This window comes from Barbatula barbatula, assembly GCF_947034865.1.
Source record: "Barbatula barbatula genome assembly, chromosome: 16".
Lineage (NCBI taxonomy): Eukaryota > Metazoa > Chordata > Actinopteri > Cypriniformes > Nemacheilidae > Barbatula > Barbatula barbatula.
Genome location: NC_136779.1, coordinates 17881361 through 17904026, shown reverse-complemented (window position 1 = coordinate 17904026; position 22666 = coordinate 17881361). Strand labels below are relative to the sequence as shown.

The window sequence follows — 22666 nt, the reverse complement described above, 5'->3', positions numbered from 1 at the left end:
CAGATTTTCTGTTGCCAAATGGGATTGCTTTAAAGAAGAAAATGTTTTCAGTGTTTACATTACAGTGTAATGTACATTTACAGTGTGCATAAGTACAAACTGCATTCGGCAGACTTTGTGAGCTAAGCAATATGCAAATGAGTGCACGTTTATTTTCGCTATTTATTTAAAAAATAAATGCACAACAAAACATTTTTGGATTTTTATTTTTTTATTATTTAGTTACAAAATTAATATTACGGTTTTGTGGTTATCATCAAATATTTGGTTCAGTTCCTAAACCATAGCCATTTATTACTATTTGTAACTGGAATTATGCTTACATAAGATGTATATATTTTTATAAATAGCTTGTGCTACTGTAATGCCTGAATGCTTAAAAGAATGTACAGAAACATATGTGCATTCAATCACAACACGCTGCTGGGGGTGGGCTGCAGAACAGAACAGCCGTTTCACATCATTGTTTAACTATTTGCAAACCTACATAAACCAAGAAAGCATGTTCCTCCCAAGCATGCCAAACCACATGCATTAACTCCAAACATCTCTGTGAGAAATCCAATGCGACATGAAAAGAAGAGTTAGCTAGACTCGAAAATGTCATTTTTTTTCAAATAGTTTTAGCAATGTAAACCTCCATGTTATAAGCTGTGCTTTTAAAGGCTGTTGCAAGTGCAGCACATCCTCGAAATTCCAAAAATACCACAAATGTGCATATCAGGATATCCTTTTAATATTTTGATACTTGTTTATACGACAATGTCGATTTTTCCTGGCATAGCAAAATGTATCCCATAGTTTTAAATTAAGGGAGGACCCTGATCCATATCTACAGTAAAAAATACTGTGCAATCAGAATGTGTTCTTTTCATTAAGGCCATCAGGATGCAATAAATCCACGAAGTTGGGCCGGCATCGTGATTCCCCTGCATGACGCAAATTTCGTCATCGGGAGGGTCTGCGGTCCACTTACGCGTTCAGCACATTCCCAAGACAATGTGTGTGTGTGCGTGTGTGTGTGTGTGTGTGTGTGTGTGTGTAAACGTGTCAATGACGACCCGAACTGTGCACGTCCGCAATGGCAGCGGGAAACATCAGTGAAGCGTGACCCACGCAGTTGACTTATCACACACAGGCTACAATGGTGGGCGCAAGATCTTCTTTCCACATTAAATAACAACTGGAAGAAATGTGCAGGTTGTGAATGCGTGAGTACTTTTAAAAAGGCTCAATCGGTCTTAAAAACTGGTCGCAAAATCTGATTTGGTCTAGAGCCCTGATATTATTGTTTTTGGCAGATAGCCATCTAGCAAACAGATACACCATGGGGGAGGTGGTAACCATCGCGATGTTTCACTATTGGCTTGGTCTGATGCCAATTTGGTAGACATCGCCCAACCCTACTTGTAAACCATTCAAAATAATGGCAAACAACAATCCAAACATTTTCTTTATGTAAAAACACATTTAGGACTCATGACTGTAAACTACGTATCTGCAACCGTATTGGGATGATGTTCATTGGTCCTAGTCTGGCTTCTAGATCAGAATAGCTATGTTGCTCACCGTCAAAAAATGCTGGTCAATCAGCATGGCTCTTGGGATGAAGCTGGTTGATCAATGCAAGCTTTGCTGATTAAGTTAAGCTGGCTCTTGCATACCACCCACACATACTATCATTCAATGCCAGCATCCAAAAGACTTGCTGGTAATGTGAATTGCTGGTCTTTTAACAGGTCAAATGGATAGATGAGTTTGCTTCCAAAATGAGATAACTCTGTTTTTTATTGTGCATTCGAATTAATATAAATGAAACTGCAGCTGGTTTGTTTTGATTCAAACCATATTAACTAAAAAATACAGCTAACTAACACAATAAAAACGGTAATAAAAAACATGATTTGAGAATATTACAGTTTAATAATCAAAAAAACATCAGGATGTTTAAACTCAACTAACTCACAGCCAAAGGCTCAGATCACATGTCTCTAGTCATCATCAGCGAGTGAAATAAACACATCAATGCTATAACCATAAACACATGCATATTGCATCAGGTTTGTATATGATACCAAGCCCATGGAGACAATGAACACCTGTCCTTTGGTCACCAAACAAAGTTCCTTCACAATGTCTTCCAAACCTCTGACATACAAACAAACGTTACGTAAAATGATTTCGTAAGTGAATTAAACTGCATAACACAAGTCAATAAATCAATTCACAAAAATCAGACACAGACTTCTCCCTCCAAAAGTTGAATAATATTGAAAACTGCAGGGTACTTAACTTTTTGTTCAATTACAACTTTAAAAAAAGTACGGAAACATAAACAAACAGTCCTTCATCACTCATGCAGCCATGGGTGACGGAGAAAACAAACATCACTATAAAGAATGAACAGTTTTGAAAGAAGATTCAGGCCTCAAACTGGGCTAGTAGAAGGGAAAGAAATCATAATGACGAACCATAAACTGCTCCAGGGGTTTCGAGCTCCCAGCTCTGTTTTCCAACTTTCTTTTGATTCATGTTGATGCAACACTTAATCCGCATGAAATGCGTGGCACATGAAATCTGTGGACAGTTTGTGGAATAACTGTTACAGAAAGCCATTCCGTATATATTTTCCTACCATTTTAAGATAAGTTAAATATTTCGAAAAAATTTGAAAACAGCTATAAGGATGCCATTGGTTGGTTGATTTCTCAGAAGAATGTTAATGTATTAATGTGGCGCTTTCAAAACATTGCTATGTTTGTTGAAGCATCCCTTGTTGCCCAACACTGCAATAGTGTCTCACACAAATGTGTTGTTTTAGATCTACCTGTTTTTCTGACCAATAATATGTTAAAATATTGAGCATAATGCTTTTTTCTAGGGTGTCTAAGCTGAAATAAGAGTCACCCCCACAATGCTTATGCAATTGGGACCCTTCCATAAATTGAAAATGTTTATTGAGTTGTGCTTGTGGCAGTCTGCATGTGTAAACTAAGCCAGGCTAGAAAAGTTCTGGACTAGCTCTACATTACATAAGCATTGCCGATGTTATAGAGCTCCACGTGGGTAAGGACCACCCGTCAACATGCTCATTATAAAGACTGAAGAGAGAAAATAGAGAGGATGCTTGTGTGTTTCTGTGACGCAAGATGTAACAACATTGAAATTGTGTTGGGGGAATGTCACAGACATAAGATATTCATATTTCTAAAAAAGGTGGGAAACGTGTTGCTTTGTTAGCGAACCACAACCATCTACACCTGAAAGCAAAGAAAAATGTAGCAAACCAATAATGAGTTAGTGTATTAATGGACTGTGTTAATGGATTATTTGTCTGTAGAGGTAGTATCAATATCAGCAGTTCTTGCCACACACAAAAAGTCATCATTCCTGAGTCACATTTTCAACTAACATGTATCATATAGTCAGTCACACTCTTCACTCAAATACCTATATGCTTGGCACTGCAAAGGCATCTATAATGTAGATTACATTATGTGCAGGAGCTGTTCAATAGATGAAAATGATTGAAATGAAAGTTTAAAGGAAATGAGAGAAGGCATAGATGGAAAGATAAGTATCAAGCATTCCACATACTGAAGTATTTGGCTGTAACTTTCAAGTCCTGAATATATTTAGGTCCTATTTAGCCCCAAAATAACTAATTCAATAAAATGAACTATGTTTACATTTACTGGATGCACAACTTTTAGTAATGCTGCAATTTAACACAAAATTTTCTCCCTTATCTTTGTGTATACATGACGTGAGCCACTTGTGTGCGTGGGGGCGGAGGGTCAGGTTTTCCTTATGTTGCGGGGACCCGCAAAATATCCAAAATGATCATGTAGTTAAACCTGACATTTTAATCTGCTACAGTCCACACAAGGAAAAAATATTACTGATCTGAACAGTTTTCTGAAAATATATGGCATTGTCGTCTTCTTCCAGTTCCCATAATGTTACTATTTCAAAAGCAGAGGCAGTGACACGCACTGTGAGTGAAACCGATAGCTGACCAACAAACAAAGAAAGACATACATAGAGAAAGACAGTGAGACAGAAGGGGGTAGGTGTGGTGAAGCAAGATAACTTTGGGAAGAGCCAAAAATAGGAGTTAACATTAAGTATGTGTCAGCACTATTTCTGCTCTGTATCAGAGATATTTTACCTGCTGTTGAATGACTCCTTAAAAACAAAACAGGAAAAAACTGAATAATAGTTACTGTAAATTAATGCTATTTTATATAAGTTTACTGTAGATATTTGTAAACTGTAGACTACAGTTTACACAATTCCTGTATTTGTGTTTTGTAAATAAGGGTGATTCAATTTGGACAGAAATTACACCAAAAGTAAAATGTAGAGGGTCCAAGATGTACAACTTGATTTTGAACCTGATTTTAACATGGTTGTATTCTGCACTACCTCGTAAACATGGTGAAATGCCTCAAAATCTCTAAAAAGATGCCTGCAATAAGGGTTATGACACAACTGTAGCAATAACTATAATATAACACATAACCTGAATAATTGAAATAAATGCCAGCATACCATCATCATAAAATCAACAACACAAGCCCCCCCCCCATGCCCTCCGCAATTATTGCTGCGCTCCCACTCTGTCCGCATGGAAAGAGCGGGGGCACAGCAATATTTGCAAGGGTTTGCCCAGAACAGTTTCATTCCGCCAACCTTAAATTTTGCTATTGTTTGACAGAAATAAGGGTGAACCATAATTATACTAACTGCAACAGAATAGCTACTAGTTTTAATGTCACCAAGAATGAGGGAAAGAGGCGGGCGTGGAACAGGATGTACTCCTGGGCTCAGTTACCTGCTGAAGAGTCACTTTTACACAGACAACAGGCCAACACATTCTCACTCCTGTCTCGTCACATATTGACGTACAGGCAGCGCTCCTTGATGTTGTTTTTAACATGCAGGGTACCCCTTTGGCGTAGTTTTTCCGTGTGCTGCGTAATCGTTGCTTTCCATGAGAAACCATTGGCGTCAATAAATCAAAATCAGTAAATTTTACTGTGAAATTATAATTGGCCTGTAGTTTTGCAATGATGACATGTGTTGTCGTTTGATTTTCAGTTGAACAGCCAAGGTAATTGTGTTTACATGACGCTATTCACGCAGTTTAAGCAATACGTGACAGTTTATTTATTATGAAAAACACAAGAAATCACAGCCGTTTAAATAAAAATACAAATGTGACCCTGGACCACTAAAAGTCTTAAGTAGCACGCGAACATTTGTAATAATAGTCAAAAATATATTGTATGGTTCAGAATGATAGTTTTTTCAATTATGCCAAAATATTATCAGGATATTAAGTCTATGACTATCGCTCAATCCTGACAGCTCTTTGGGAATTACCCACTCAAGTTATCGATGTAAAACTTAGAATTTCCTCTTTCAGGTTCATCTATTGTCCGCAGCATCCTTACAGCGGTAAGTCAATAGAGAGAGTTAAAACAAACCTGCTACAGCGCCTTAACAACTTCAAAGGCAATTTTCTAAATATTTCTCAAATTGCAGATTTCTGAATAGTTGTATCTTGGTCAAATATTGTCCCATCCTAACAAAAATTGACCCTTAAGACTGGTCTGTTGTCCGGGTCACATATATAAGTGTACCAAAGCCAAACGAAAAGTATGAGGAACAAATCCGAAAGTGATCACCATCCGCCGTACATCTCAGGTCCGGTGAACACAGACGTTCAGGAACTGCCGCCGTGAACGTGAAACTGTATTGGCTCCCGTGATCAACTGCATCAGGTTTACGTTCTGGTTTATGTTTGAACGGGAACTGCTGACTGCATGTGTGCACAGACGCAGAGTTCTCCGTATTAAGTTATTGTACGGCTTCGGTTCAAAAGGTCTGCAACGAGAGTTGTGAATGAATTGAACAGGCTTGTTCTTGTCGGCTGCTGTTGAATAAAAATGATTTTAAAACATTTTTTGTAAACATTTCTGGTTGTTTCGTCATTTCTTAATCATGAGTTTATTACTATGTCCATATTGATGCACAACATTTTAATTTCTGTAATATATCTTTAACAAAGTTCTGAACATCAAAAGGTTAAAGAAATCCCTCAGAGAGGTTCTTGGAGTCTTCACAAATATACTGTGAATAATGACTACAGGGCTGTCTGTCTTACTAAGTGAAATACACACAGACCAGTGGAACATTTGGAGAACAAGAACAGTATCCTTATTCAGTTTGCCTGTATGTTGGGAAAAGTTGATGCTTTTTGCTATCTGATTGGTTCATTTAATTTCCATTCAGATTTATTGATCTATGGGTTTTTTCATTATTCAAAATGACTCAGTGTTTTCTGAGTCTGAGAGAAGCACATAAAAGCACAATGATGTTATAGTTGTGCGCTGGCAGCATTTAATCTGAGTGAAACAGGCTTGGAACAGGGTATTTTCTCTGTTCTTTGTATAAAGGTTATGCTGTGATGCTCTCACTTTCTCCATCGCTTTCTCTCTCAAAAAGAAAAAAACGAGTTGTTTTAGTGTTGATTGTAAACACATCTTCTAACTCACTCGATTAAAACACTTTCTCCATTCTCTCACTGGCTCGTGCCCCATGAAGCTCTAAGACAAATCAACCTGGGACACTATGTTTTTGAGTGATTCATTCTCTTGGAAATGTGCTCTAACAAAGATACTTTTAAAGAGTAAATATTACAATGTCCTTAAAATTGTATTTCATGCAGTGTGTAATGTTCGTGTGTGTCAATGTAAGCAGTCTGCCAAGTTATAAAGGCGAAAGTGAATAAATAACAAAGTTATGGGCTTGGGGAAAAAAGGAGTCGACTCTGAATCAAGCGAATGAGTCGGATTTGCGACACTGCATGTATAGACCAATCACAGTACACTAGACTAAACCATTTGACCAATCTGATCATAGTAGGCTGACGAAAAGAAGGGGATTAGACAGATTAATCATTTGAGAGTCAGTCAAGAAGTAATGTAATAATAACTGTCTAGTATTAGAAAATGAAAGTGTTTTTTCACTGCATATGTACGTAAACTTGTTGTTGGACACTCCATAAACCAAAGAAGGGCCAACAAGTTGTTTCTACCTAACAAAACTCAAAACTGACAACAGTGGATTTTGGCATGTTGGCAGGCCGAATAACAGAACACAAATACAATATACACTCACCTAAAGGATTATTAGGAACACCTGTTCAATTTCTCATTAATGCAATTATCTAATCAACCAATCACATGGCAGTTGCTTCAATTAATTTAGGGGTGTGGTCCTGGTCAAGACAATCTCCTGAACTCCAAACTGAATGTCAGAATGGGAAAGAAATGTGATTTAAGCAATTTTGAGCGTGGCATGGTTGTTGTTGCCAGACGCACCGGTCTGAGTATTTAACAATCTGCTCAATTACTGGGATTTTCACGCACAACCATTTCTAGGGTTTACGAAGAATGGAGAAATATCCACTCGTTAGAACCGATGTATGCAGCAAAGCATTTGTGAAGCCACAACACGCACAACCTTGAGCCGGAAGGGCTACAACAGCAGAAGACCCCACCGGGTACCACTCATCTCCACTACAAATAGGAAAAAGAGGCTACAATTTGCACGAGCTCACCAAAATTGGACAGTTGAAGACTGTTGCCTGGTCTGATGAGTCTCGATTTCTGTTGAGACATTCAGGTTGTAGAGTCAGAATTTGGCGGAATTAAACAGAATGGGAACATGGATCCATCATGCCTTGTTAACACTGTGCAGGCTGGTGGTGGTGGTGTAATGGTGTGGGGGATGTTTTCTTGGCACACTTTAGGCCCCTAAGTGCCAATTGGGCATCATTTAAATGCCATGGCCTACCGGAGCATTGTTTCTGACCATTTCCATCTCTTTGTGACCACCATGTACCCATCCTCTGATGGCTACTTCCAGCAGGATAATGCACTATGTCACAAAGCTCGAATAATTTCAAATTGGTTTCTTGAACATGACAATGAGTTCACTGTACTAAAATGGCGCCCACAGTCACCAGATCTCAACCCAATAGAGCGTCTTTGGGATGTGGTGGAATGGGAACTTCGTGCCCTGGATGTGCATCCCACAAAACTCCATCAACTGCAAGATGCTATCCTATCAATATGGGCCAACATTTCTAAAGAATGCTTTCAGCACCTTGTTGAATCAATGCCACGTAGAATTAAGGCAGTTCTGAAGGCGAAAGGGGGTCAAACACAGTATTAGTATGGTGTTCCTAATAATCCTTTGGGTCAGTGTAATTGCCAAGGACTGTAAAATTTCAAACAATGGTTTAGAATAATAAATAAATAAAAATATATAAATTATCAGGCTGATGTCAACTGAAAGGAGTTACTGTCAGGATAAGATAATAATAAATGGTGGTCATTGTCTACCAAATATGTCATTGTGTTATTATTGTATTAGTAATACATCTACATTACCTTCAATAGGGGAATTGTATTTCAAATTAGGCACTGAAGTCTCCAATACAATGCCGTTAGAATCTCTGCGGTTGTATAGGTTGAGAGGGCCAAATAGACCTCAAACCTGGTAAAATCTTTAAAATCTTAAAAACTCTTACAAAACCCAGGAAAGCAAATAGCAGTTGACATCACTAATGCTAAACCTTACGGGAAACGTCTTGACATCGTGTCATATTCATTGTGATTCTGTATGGTTTTAGGGCCATTGCAAAGAGCATGGTTTGTCAAAACAAATGAAGCCATATGGATAATTATTACTTGACAGCCCCTTAAACACTCCGTATGTGCATATTGTGAAAAGCTTTTCATCAAGGCATGTTTTTTTTTGCGTTGCATCATTGGTTACACAATGTTCCTCATGTGCACACGTGTTCAGTTTTCGCTTGTTCTATATAAGCAGCTGTAATCTCCCTATAACATTTGCCACAGAATGTACAGCCCACATACATGAACAGTTGCTCTACATGATGGGTGTGGACAAGACCGTTAAACGTCACAAAGAGCCCCCGCCTTTTCTGAAGTGAGAATATTTGTCCATCAGGAAGGTGCTGATAAGATGCTCACAACCCAACCATTTAAAAAACCCAGTTTGGTGTGCAGCACTGGCACTCATGTCATCAAAGAGTACATAGTACATGACACAGATGTCAAGATGTTGTGTTCTTTCAAATATTATTCAAATAGCAAGAAAGGCAAAAAGGGAAGAGAACATGTACCCTGAAATAAGGGGACAGGACATTTTGACTGAAAATTCTGCACATCAGTTATGTGCCTGTACATTGTAAAGATGAAGATGACATCAAAAGCAGATGATCTGCTTATTATAACCTGCTTATTATTATTGCACAAATTCGATTACTTTATTCATTTAAATAATTGATCAAAGCTTTCAGGGGGACCGCACCAAATGTTGCTATAGCTAATAGGGAATTTTGTAAATCTCACAAAACATGGCCAGGGCACTTATCTGAGAAAAGAAAAAACTAATTCCAGGAACATTATAATATTTATTAAGACAATAAATCTTTTAATCAATTATGTCATAAAACCGAGATATAAGATATTGTAAAAGTAACATATTGACAAGATGTCATTTCACTTGTGTCTACTGGGGCACTGTTATTTAATTGAATATCATTTGCCTAATTAAAGTAAAATTCTGAAAATCTCCTCAATAACGGCATGCAAAGACCATTTTCTCTGTAAACATTTGTCCTATGTAACAGGATAACACGTTACATCACACTGTCACTGTCTAGTCTAGGAGCAATGCAAAGGAAAATTCCACACTGTCACCGTACATCTACTCTAACTACAGTGGTTTACTAGAACAAGATGCCTCATTACGCAGCCAGACAAGCCACAGGAAATACAGGAAGTAAAGAGCAAAGGTCCAAGTGTTTGGTAACTACATATAACACTACACTGGATAGTACAGACAGGATAAAGAAATGTGTAGATACAAACCCGGGCTGTAAAATTGGCATTATATGAACATAAATTTGTAGGGATACACCGAATGTTCGGCAATTGGAAAAATTTGGCCAAAATAGCCCAAAAAAGGAATGTAGCATGCTGAATAGGTGAAATGGCTGAATATATTACACCGATCAGTACACGTGATATGATCGCGCAAAAAAACCGGCTGGCAGAGAGAGAGAGACGGGTGCGCAATATTAATGCAGCTTAATATGACGGCAGTGTGTGTCAGAGAAAGACACAGCACGGAACTATCACTTTTAAGGGACATCTCATTTGCGTGCACTGAAACATTAGATCCCTAAAAATTCCCACAATGCAAAGCAAAAATCTGGGCGCATCAGTGCCGTCTAACATATGTCATTTAAGATGGATTCAAATTTTAATTAAAGATTATGAGTGCACACGAATATTAAAAAGAGAATGACCCACCCTGATAAAAAAATAGGCATTTCACTGAAACTTTAAGTCACTTCAGTGTTGGATTGGAAGGTTGCTGCTTGGTATAAACACCCATTGCTAGACAGTCGGTTTTGTTTAACGTTTTTAATTCAAGATTATGAAAGTTTGAAAATGAATAAAGTGTACAGATACGTAATTTATAAAAAAACATTACAAATTTCTGTTAAGAAATGAAATTATAATTTCACGGTGACTTTAAATTAGGACTGGCACCCGCATAAGAACATGTCCTGTTTTTATCATGGCCCTACCCTGCTATACACCTATTGCGTCAATCTTAGGGCTGGGTTTGATAGAGTAATAATAATCGTCACCTTACTTCACCAGGGGAAACTCCCATCATAGGACAACATGAAGGAGAGCAGCAGGTGGGGAGCATTTACATTGCATTTAATGACTGTGTTTACACTTTTAAAAAATGATGTAGGATGGAGGTGATATCCCAGAAACATGCCAACTCAAGTATGTTCTACTCATATCTGACAAAAAAAACATAGCACAACCCTCTCTTGTTTTGCAAAAGCCATCATAATATTACATGATCCACAACAGAGGAAAACTGATAACATCACTTTTTTAGGTCATAAAGGGTGATTGAAAACAGAAATGTTACAATTCATCGAAACTTTTAATCTGAAAGGTGTGTTTAAGATCATTGTAAAATCAGTACATTCACATTTAATTTCTCACTTGTGGCGTAATAAAATTAAACAAAGATGAATTAAGAGTGTGAATGCAGACTTCTTAAGTTACAGACTCTAACATTTGCCTTCTGTGTTTGGCTGAAACAATGCCAATGCCTCCTCTTGTTTCTCAAGAGTCAACATTGTCTCGAACTGTCCTCAGAATCGCCAAGTTACCAAAGTCTGCAAACTACGTTCTATACACTAAATTGTTTATCCACAGTGAGAGCATTTTCCATGTTTGTCAACAATTGTTCATAAGGAAATGCAGGAGAACATTTCAAAGACAAAATTTCTCCTGAGCAATGAAAAAGCAAAACAATTGTCCTCTGGGGGACTATGGTGGGTTAATTACCAATGCATGTATGTGATGCTATAAGCGAGTCCCTGGTGTATGATTCTCTTAATGAACACAGTGACATGTGGAACGCAAGCATTACATTTACATTTATGCATTTGACAGACGCTTTTATCCAAAACGACTTGCATTGTACTATAGTTTTCTTTTAAAGTATGTGCAATCCCTGAGATCGAACCCATGACCTTTGCGCCATCATCGAACCACTGAGCCACAGGAAAGGATTAACACAGTGAAGTGTGGAAAAGTTGGTATGCATGCAAGAGTGGCCGTCCGAAAGCTGCTCAGGGTTAGAGAGAACAAGAGCAGGCAAACCTAGATAAGTGATATGACAAAATCACATATACGGCTTTTATTTAACATAGAATAAAGTTTTAAGATCTTAGATACAAAGCAATGCCGACTTTGCTCATTTGCACATAGATTAGAGTGCCAATTCTGTTGTGGCACCTAAGGATGCGTAACTGATTAAATGATAAATAATGTAGAGCTTAAAAATAAGGCCAGTACCATGTCCACACTTTGTCTTTAAAAACAATCTAAACATAGCATACAGTGTTATTTCAGCATAATTTCAGAATGTTTCAAAAACAAACGCATAAATGCCCTTTTTACAAAGACATCATTTTTTTACCCTTATGTCATTCTAAACATACATGATTCTCTTCACTGTATTTTTTGAGTCGCAAAAATTGAGAGAATTTCTATTTTCGTAAAATCAAACACAATCAATTGGATTAACTCTTGGATTAATACAGTAATTTACGTTTAGCTGACTGTAATAAGAAATTGCTATGTACATGTCACCAAATATATTATGAAGGACGCTGGTAGCGCAAGACCAATGACCTGTATTGCCTTCCATTGTATGGACACAAAACCAGCAAGACATTTCTCTAAATATCCTCTTATGTACCACAGAAGAAAAAGTAGTATACTGTACAACAGGTTTTAAACAACTCTAAGGTGAAAAGGACGATTTTGTTTAGTTTTGCGTGAACTATCCCTCAACTTACACTTAGCCTAATAGTGATTCGAAGAGCGTCATGTTTAATATTTATAGTACCCCATTGCAGGTTAAAAAAATATTTATATGCCATATGGAAAATCTGCTCTGTTATAGTTTTAAAACTACAAATAGTTGGTCCATTATACAAGTTTGAAGATTTTTGACCAGCAATATTTTTATATTCAATAGTTTGCGAGATGACATCTAGTTATTTCACTTTTACATACACAGAACTTTGACATTAGACTAGCAAAGGGACCTTACCTGTAACTCGCACCATGCCACCTCCACAGTGGTCTCTGTGTCCAGACCTTTGTAGACCGTCTTGAATGACCCTCTCCCAATTTCAATGTTGAATTTGAGATATCTTCCATCTGGCGAAGTGGCCACAGCTTTGGTCTCAATTTCCTCTTTTTCATCCTGTTCCAGTCTGCTTAAAAACGAACGCCGTGAAACGACCTTGGACACTTCATTGTCTGAATCTGAACTGCCACCCTGGGTAACAGGAGACAGTGGCGTCTGAACGGCCCTTCTCCAGTCTTCTGGAGGGGATGAACTGGGATTGGGGGTGGAAGACTCTGGGCTGGAGATAGGAGATGGAGAATCTGGAGATGGGGGGTCAGTTTTGTCATCTTCTGTCCCTCTATCTGATATTAAAATGTTTTCAGCAGACCACGAAAGCGCCTTGGACAGTTGTTTATTATATATTTGTGAGTCAATATCCACGCTGAGTTTGTGAAGCACATACGAGTTTCTCCTAGCGCTCAGGGAGGGCGTCCGCAGAACTGGCGCTCTGGAGAGACGGTCGTCCTCTAATTCAACAGGTAAACCTGGAAAACCACATCCAGGGATTTCAACTTCGGTATGAGCCATGACGAGGACTGATCAAAGCATCGCAAACTGAATGGAAAAAAGAAACAAACACGCATTAAATGCGCACCAGTATCAACGAAGATATGCGCCCGCGTCTTTTTCGTCACGAATAACTTTTAAAGGCGGTTAAAATAATTCGCCTTTTAATATTAACAGAAACACATCGAAACGCATGCTATTTTTCAGTCAATTTGCACCTGCATTATATCGTGAATGCTGAGGGAAGACAAAACATGCTAGTAATCTGTAAATTTTACCTTATTCAGCACACTCTGAAATAAGTCCGGAATTTAAACAACACAAAACATTTGCTCCACACACACACATACACACATGAACACACACTGCTGATGTGAAAGTCGCCCGCGTGCTTTAACCCTCTTGACAGTGAGTGTGTTTACTTGGCTCCGCCCCCTTCACCTGGGTCCTGCAGCATTGGGTTTCAGCGCAGGCTTGCGTTCGTCAGTGCTTATCTGTGCCAGCTAAACCTGGTGAAAGAATCTATTAAAATGTCCCTTATTTATCATTTTGCAGTCTTTAGAAAGAGCTAGAACATGTTTAATGTGCCACCCCAGCCCGTTGTTTTTGTCACTGGAAATAACATTCTGTATACTGATTAAATCATTATTACAAGCAAAAAATATATTTTTGGCAGCATCATTCAATACATTACGTGGTGTCAGAGGGCGTTATTTCTTGTAGAATTAAGCATTTGAAAGCAACAATGGAATTTGAACCATTTTTTTATATATACGTTTTTTTTAAATTGCCATTGTGTTAAACATTCACAGATAACACATCTGTAACACTTGTGGGGTGAAAATCAACAGAAACACGAAGTAGAGAAGAAATTAATTACAGATTTCAAACAAGATCAGGATTACTGGTTATTAAATATGTCGTTTATATTTCACATAAACATTTGTATGAGTTCGTACTATTGACATAATAAATAATCTTTATTATAATGGTTATTAAGTGCCTCAGTGGCCTGCACACTTATTTATATTTCATTACAACAAAACAAAGCAAGTGGCTAACATTAACAATATCATTTGTATAGAATATTAGTGTAAAATCAAGATTAGTTAATGCACCCGTGACATTAACCCTAATGTCAACAGTTAGGTTTGATTTTAAAAATGAACATGAACCTAGACTAATAAAGACTGTAGTATTGTTGCACAAATAGTACAAGAGTGTTTGGGGGAAAACCCAGTGCCCTACCACAAACTTAAAGGCATAGTTTAAACAAAAACTAACTATTTGTTTACTTACCCTGTATGACTTACTTTCTTTTGCAGAACACAAAAGAAGATATTTTGAATAATGTTGGTAACCGAACAACGACGGCACTGATTCACTTCTTTTGTATGGACACTCAACTTATGCAGACATCAACTCATGTTTTCAACACTCAAAACAGAATATTTGTGCTACAATGCTTGATTCAGATTGGCCATGCAGCGAAATTTTCAGGTTCATTATTCCCCCATATCAACCGCTCAAAACTAATAACACAGCCTTGTAATGAGCAGGATAATGTACAGCAGGCTGCCTGTACATTATCCCTTACTTGGTAGTATTCAGTGTTCAGAGCATGGTGACTGCCTGTCAATCAAGCAAAAGCAACACGATATCCAGGAGAGAACTGAAAAAGCCTCCCTCATTTATTTGCATGGTATTACAATGATATAAAAGATACAGTGTGGTAGGATACATGGAAAACCAGGGAAATGAGGGAACGCTAAAGAAATCTTAGCAAAGTGTTGATATAAAGTACACTGCCATGAGAAAAAAGATTAACTCAAGGTTATTTTCTTTTCAAGGAAGCATCGTAGGTCTTACAAAAGCCATGTCTGACAAGACTTTCTTTTTGCTTTGTTCTACACGGGAAAAAATCTTCAAGTAGACGACTCCATGGGGATAAACAGCAATAAAAGTGAAAATAAAACGTTTTCTACACAGATTCTAATATTCCAGTTTTGGTTAAATAACATTTCCATTTTTATGCATAATTCTAATTCTCTGAGGTTAATTTCATCACTGGGCTCCAAAATGACCTTCAGTTTTGTCAGGTGTAAAACCACCAATTTAAACATGTTCCAAAAAGGAAAATCCTTACATCTTTGTTTGGGCTCATCTGCCAAATAGCAACTTATCATTAACTTTGATTTTAGTGGAGTGTTTGTAAATCCAAAAAGCATCCCAGTGGACCATAAAGAAAAAACATCATGCTGAGCTGACAGAATCCCCAACACCTCATCCCAAAGTCTGAATTGAGCCATTTTCAAAAAAACTTGACTCCTTTTCCATCATCCATAGTGATCATTTCAGCCTTTCCTTCAGCCTGTAGGGCCTGTAGCGAACGTAACAACATCCAATCCTCCAATCCATGGAACTCTGAGATGAAATGACAAAAATCATGTTATTTACTTAAATAGTCAAATATTCCATAATGATCCAAAAACTATAAGAGGCAAACAATAAATTAAGTGCATAATACGTTCTGTACTACAGATATTATTGTTTTGAGTTTAAAGTTAAATGCAGAACAACGAAGAGCAATGAGGTGCAATAAAAACACCTTTATTCTTTTAAGAAAGAAAAGATTTTAGGCCAACCAGATTAGTTTACATATAATATAAGTATCAATTATCAAACTAATATATATATAAAAGCAAATTGTGTAGGCTTGATCGAACAGCGGAAGTAATGAAGTAAAATAAGGTAAAAATTAGCCAGTATTTGTGCAGCTGTAACACAGAATGAATTAGTCATCCTCAGGTAGTTCCAACCTCCAAACCTGTAAACATTTCTTTGTTCTGTTGAACAAAAATAATTTTTTTAGAAGAATGTTAGCAAGTGAGATTTCTGGGGTAGTCAAAGGTAGTCAAACTGTTTGACTAAATTCTTCAAAATATCTTATTTTATGTTTAACAGAAAAAAATATATACAATACACAATATTTTTTTCTACTATGGTAGTTAATGGTGCCCCAGAAATATCAGTTGCTAACATTTCTCTTCAAATATCTTCAACAGAACAAATATATTTACACAATGCAGTAGATTACAAATTCAATTGCATACATTGTATGTACAAGGTTTACTGTAGGACCAGTGTTTGGTCATAAGAAATGTGTTTTAATGAATTATCCCTATCACCATGTGACTGTGGCAAAACATGACCATGTCATTTCAATTTGGTGACAGCGCCATCTATTGGATGTAACAATTGTGTTGTTATGTATAGGGATGGTAAGATTTAAACTGTTTCTCAAGTGGATTCTGTCATCACCGCTGCTGCTACATGAGTAGTATTATGTATCACAACACTACGGAGATCAAGGTGTTTTCTGACAGTCACACACAGGCTGTGTCCAAGGCAAAAAGATATCAAGAGACGTCACATCATTTAGCTGAGCTGTATCCATAGATATAAAAAACTAGATGCCTTATTCAAGCACTCCAGGCATGTAAACTTGTCCCGCCATCTTGGAATGGTCCACTGAAGTCACTCACAGTTTGCAAGGATGCCTCAACACTGCACAACCATGGCTGTGAAAACCACAAGGATTTAAATTCCCGAAAAATAATGTCTCTGCCTCTAGTCTACTGAATTCGTTTTTTTTTCCACTGAATAGTATTAAAATTTCTTACACAGGAAATATAAAACGCTGCAATGTGATATAGTGAATAAATGTAAATGGCCTGGGTATGCAGAGCATTAGCAGCTTAACTATGAAATACCTTCTTTTTCAGTGTCATCCCCATTGGAGAGTTCATAAAGTGTAAACACTGAATTGACCATGCCATTTTTAGAAACCTAGAATGAGTGAAGAGAAAAATATGCTTTAGTTAAACCAGCTGGCTCACAGAAACATAATCATGAACTCAATCCAGTGCACAAAGACACCTGAAATAACATGCAAAACCTGGAACATTGTGTATGGCAGCATTCCATTCAATTTATGTAGTGCAAAATATAACAGTTATGGTGGTATACATGTCATCTGGATTATCACATGAAACAAATTGTACATGGTTTCTACGAAGCCCTGCACATGCATGATATGCAGGGAAGAAGTAAATCATTTATTTTGATTTTGATACACATGATTTACACATTTCCTTGTGATTCCCCTCAATTTAGCAATTCATTTACAAATTTACTAGAGGTAAATTGGGTTCTCGCAATAGCAGAATAATCTCAATATTATCGTGGCCACATGACAGTAAAAAATTATAGGTCTTCCGGGCCTAATAGAGAATGTTGGAAATATTTATAGATGTATATTTATAGATCTCTAAGCAACAGTTATGATTAGAGGATAAAGAAAAGATTATGCTTATGACACGTTTCCAAATCATCACTTGTCATTTTAAATATTGCAATAAATATTGCAACGTGGACTTATAATGAGGTATTACCGCACAGCGAAAGTTTGATATTGTTGCCAAAATATTGTTCCAATTTCCCAATTTTTGTGCATGATTTACAAAATTGTGTGCGTGACTTCGCCAACAATTTTTTCTTGAGTGTAATATGCAGGGCTTTGTAAAGTGTAGCATATTAGCCTATGTTTGTCAGATAAATGTATGAAAAAAGCAAACTAGTATGAACTTGGTACACCTTTACAGGCCTGATTTGCATTTGCACAGGCTGCGCTGCATAAGGCCACAACACCTACATACTAAAGGGTCTTACTATCATAGTCAGTGTCAATGCATTAAGGTAATGATGTGAAATGCAGGCTTCTTGGCTTGCTTTAAAAGGCTTAAGAATTTCTTACCCACTGATAAATGAGTTTGCCCCACTCTTCTGGTCTCCTCCACATTATAAGACATCGTGTTTTATTCTTGTCCAACCATTCCAGGTTCCCTATGATATAAAAAATAAAGAGCACAGCGAATTTTAGAGTCTCCTGGTACTATTGTTTGAAAAAGTATGTTGTAGGTTTCAACTCACCTTTTTTTCTCAGTTCCTCAAAAACTACTTGTATGGCTTCAACCGAAAGTTTTCCTGAACAGCACAAGTTAGGGGAACAACCAAAGGAAAATGGGAGAAAACATTGCTCAAAAGAAACACCACCCCACAAAAGCTAAACAAACCCACACTTAAGATTTACTAATAAAGCAAATGCAAACACGTATTATTAAAAACTGTTAATCTATTCTGATAATATAGTACAGGATTTCCTATGACATGCCCGGTTTATGTGACAATGACATGCAGAAAACCTAACCACAGCTTTGTGCAAAGTGCATTATACTCAAAACGTTGCTGTACGGTTTACAATTGGTAGCATCTTTGGAAGAAACAATTTGTTATTTTTCATCCACATGATGGAAAACACAGTGATATAGGTAATCACATAATCAAAGAAAGAAATCCAATTTCAAAGCATCATAAGAAAACCTGAGTATTAAGGACTCATGTACATGTAAGTGTCACTTACTCGCCTTACCCCTTGTGGATGGATGACTAAAGCATGTGAATATAGTGTGTATAGAGTGACAGTATTACATTCAAATAAAATAAAAATTATAAAAGGATACTCTCAATTTTCTTGCAGTTAAACAAAGGGCTTTCCTGCGCCTCAAGCACATCCAGTGTGAAGAGCTTCCGATGACGACAGTAGGACAGAACAAGCGAGCACCATGCCGCCAACTGCTTCTGTTTCGTATCAACATTCGGCTGTAATCTGTAACACAAAATTTGATCACCATTAATCTCAATAACAATTGCTCAGTGTGCAAGAAGGTCATAGCAATTCATGCAATATTTAATGCATTGTAATGTCTGTTTGTGTATACGTTTTGGTGTCTCGAGACGTTTAACTGCTGTGACAGTATGAGCTGACGTAATACAGAGTAGACAAACAGTTATTTGTACACACCACAGTATAAATATAGTATATTACTGTAGTTTTCATGAGGATGGTATACTATGCTCCATGAGTTTGAGCAATATATTTTCATAATCTTTTAAGTTACCTGATATGACTGAATATGACGTTTTATATAAAGAAATCTATGTGACATACAAAATTTGCATTAACTACCCTAAATACGATAACTTAACACAAATTTTCTAAATTTGTAGTTGCAAATGACAACATATTTAAAATAACATATAAACATCCAGGGGTTTGTGACGACTTTATGTTAAATATCATGACGTTACTGTAATTAGCTTCCTTAACCTACTTTAGCATTTTAGTTCTGGTTTGTAATAAACAGACAACTGGAATACGGGATCTTATTACAGATTAACTGTATTTATGTTCATGTCCTGCATTACTCAAAATGGTTTACTTTACTTTGCCAGCGGATCATCATGCGGACTGAGAACAGAGCTTTATTCGCAATGTATTACATGTTCACACTATACTGCATTAAACGGACAATGTCAAGGATGCCAACCCCCATTTTCTCATCTCCAGTCACTGGCACTGTTGGTAAAATATGTTAACTTACGTGAAAAACGGAGGAAAGTTATACTGCCAAGGCCACTCAAAACTCATTGCAGATTTGTGCTAGTTCTGTTGATGTTAGGCTCCGAGTCGACTTCCGCTTTGCTGGAATAACGAGAAACACTCGTCAAATTAAAAGTCCTCTGACGCCTTTAAATGCTCTAACATTTGTAATATTTATAAATTGTATAGAAACGTTCTTGTATTTTATACTACCAGCCTAATAAGTGGGTCTTCTGATATGATTTGCACAGTCTTGGAACGCGTAGTTGGCGATATCGTCTAACAAACTCGTTGAGCGGTCATTCAACCACGAGATGGCGCTGTGAACAGCTCTTCTCATCCGGGAAATGAGGCGGATAATGTCAAGGCGCCGAGATAAACAATCTTCATGGACCTTGTAGCTCATAATAACACACTGATGTGATTTAGTATTTCGCACAACTGTTCCTAAGAGTCGTGGAACAGCTGTGTGATAAATATTTTGCAGTGCAACAAAAGCGTATGCATGTTTTGTGTAACGTTAGTTATATCAGCATGATGCAGGCGGCAGAGGACGTGCAGTCTACTTTAGCAGAGCGCGTAGAGACTTTGGGAGTCAGTGAACACAGCAAAACTACAGAAAACGAGAAAGAAACAGACGAGAAGACAACAGAAACAACAGATGAGACCAAAACAAATGAGAATGACACAGGTACACACTTTTGACTAGTCTCCTACCGAGAACTACCACGATATTATCACCATTGTCTTGTACTAACTGTGTACCATGATGTTTTAAGCAGAGTACCGCGTTAATAACAATATGGTACAATACAGTGTTTATTTGAATTAGCAGAAATTAAAGGGAGTACTGGCTGGCTGGCTGTATGTATGTATGTATGTATTGTTCAAATAATGTTACACAGTGGGTATACTATATGTATGTAAATAATACGAGTATTGTATTATAATAAGTGTCATTTAGCAAGTAATTGTGCCGGCTTTTCTTTAATCAAAATTTTAAAAAAAAATTTTTACATCATATTTTATAAACATTTTATATCATTTGTTGACATATCATATTTATATATTACTATATTGATTTATCACTGAACCACATGTTTACCATGTGATACCATAGGCTGTATATGTATATTACGCATTCTTCCAATGCTGATTTACGTTCCTGATTATCTCTCATTCACACTCTTGTATACAAAAAGATGTACAGCGAGATAAAGAATCCATGGAAGTTGAGGAGCAGAAAGAGGGCATGACCACAGATGCAGAAATGAATGGAAGTGGAGGAGAACACCAGCGGGTGGAGGAGGACTGGGAGATCCCTTACAGTGATGAGGAGATGGAGGATCCCCAGAACTGGATGCCTCCACCTGAGGAGATCAAACGGCTATATGAACTCCTGGCTAAAGGGGAAGCGCTCAAGCTGCACTGGGTCCCTCTGCCACGCCGACCTCCGACCCCTCCACAAACTCCTTCGCCTGAGAGAGATGGAGATGACTCACAGGAGACTAAAGAGGAGGAGAGTGAGCGCAAGTGAGACGAATAATGTTCTTGGCAGAGAACTTAGAAAACAACATTAGCTATAAAAAGCTTGATGACATGGCTAATATGTTGGTCCTTCACTAGTTATCACCATTGGTCAAACATTTGGTCTTAAACATTCTTGTGTTTTCATGTGTTCTCCAGAGTCCTCACACCAACCGAGTTTGATTTTGACGAGGAGCACACTACTGCAACTCCCAAGAATTCTTTCCTTAACCGTCGCAGAACGCCAGGTATGATTATGTGTAAATGGAGTCTATATTCTGCAGTTAGTTATCGTCGATATATGGCTAAAAATCTAGTCCGGTCTGTATTTGCATGATCAAACAGCTTACAACTTGCGAATTAGATTTTAAACGTTAACGTTAAAACATGAATTTATTTTCTTAATCAACTGCAAGTAAAAATTATCTTCATTCCCCTGAATGCATCTTTGCATGTAGATGCGTTAAACCTTACCAGATACACCTGAGCTCCAAAACGTAGAACAGGAACGTAGTGGCATTCAATCAATTTACATTTCTTTTTCATCTGTTTTTTTTGTCTCTCGTTTCCAGGTTCTTCCGGCCGCTCTACAGTCAGGCGCGAGGCTCGTCTAGACAAAGTGCTGTCAGACATGAAGCGGCACAGAAAAATTGAGGAACAGATTCTAAGGACAGGTCGTGACCTTTTTAAAAGTGATAAATCGCGGCCGGTGCCTGTTGCCGAGCAGCCCTTATCGCCAAATAGTAAGAGAGAGCGGGAAAAAGAAAAAGAAAGAGACAGTGACCCCAGCACTGTCTTCAGTCCCAGACAGAGGAGATACTGAGGAAAAAACAGACTCCTTAAAGAAAACTGATTTCTTCAAGGTTAATAATTTAACATTTGTAATTTTGCATTGGAAAATAAAACTATTTTACTCATGTATTTTTTTTTACATTTTTTATATTGTGAATAAATGTCTTGCCTAGATCCAGCTGTTCTTCTATTCATTTTAGAATATTTATCAAAATGGCTAAAAAGGGGTGAATGTATTTGAAATAAAAATGAAATATTCAGGGTTACAATGTTAAGGGTTACTATTTTAAATAGATGTTTAGTACTATTTTTAACAATGTCTGACTTGTGAGCGAGTCATTCTTTTCTATGAATCACTGAAACCAGTGCACAGATAAGTCTGGAGTTATTTCAATGACTTAAAATTGTGTTTGTTGGTTGGCTGGCTGTAGTCTTAAAAGAGTACTCTAGCTGGTATTGTAAACAAAGAAATGTTAGCTTATTTGAATAAGAATT

General features: G+C 37.3%; 3 protein-coding genes across 4 annotated transcripts in view; 1 reads left to right on the top strand and 2 right to left on the bottom strand.

Annotated features, from left to right (window-relative positions):
• The window catches only part of wnk4a (WNK lysine deficient protein kinase 4a), a 44458-nt gene extending 30672 nt beyond the window's left edge, over positions 1-13786 (bottom strand). The window contains exons 1-2 of the mRNA XM_079476411.1: positions 13629-13786; positions 12763-13398 (exon numbers count right to left, since the gene is read on the bottom strand). Of these exons, the coding sequence (XP_079332537.1) occupies positions 12763-13371 (609 nt within the window). The 5' untranslated portion in view covers positions 13372-13398; positions 13629-13786. The remainder of the gene's footprint in view (positions 1-12762; positions 13399-13628) is intronic.
• A 1217-nt stretch (positions 13787-15003) lies between these two features.
• vps25 (vacuolar protein sorting 25 homolog) lies at positions 15004-20186 on the bottom strand. 2 transcript variants are annotated; one of them, XM_079476407.1, is made up of 7 exons: positions 20066-20186; positions 19854-19954; positions 18933-19078; positions 18343-18396; positions 18167-18255; positions 17124-17199; positions 15004-15774 (listed from the first exon to the last, which is right to left on the bottom strand). In XM_079476407.1, exons 2-7 carry the CDS (start codon positions 19898-19900, stop codon positions 15662-15664), a joined length of 525 nt encoding a protein of 174 aa, XP_079332533.1. In that variant the 5' UTR covers positions 19901-19954; positions 20066-20186; the 3' UTR covers positions 15004-15661. The 2 variants fall into 2 exon arrangements, with proteins under 2 accessions (XP_079332533.1, XP_079332532.1); XM_079476406.1 differs by lacking the exon at positions 20066-20186 and having other exon boundaries at positions 19854-19987.
• Positions 19919-22345, top strand: pagr1 (PAXIP1 associated glutamate-rich protein 1). Its single transcript, XM_079476405.1, has 4 exons — positions 19919-20543; positions 21055-21385; positions 21539-21627; positions 21952-22345. Exons 1-4 carry the CDS (start codon positions 20354-20356, stop codon positions 22200-22202), a joined length of 861 nt encoding a protein of 286 aa, XP_079332531.1. The 5' UTR covers positions 19919-20353; the 3' UTR covers positions 22203-22345.
• The last annotated feature ends 321 nt before the right edge of the window (positions 22346-22666 follow it).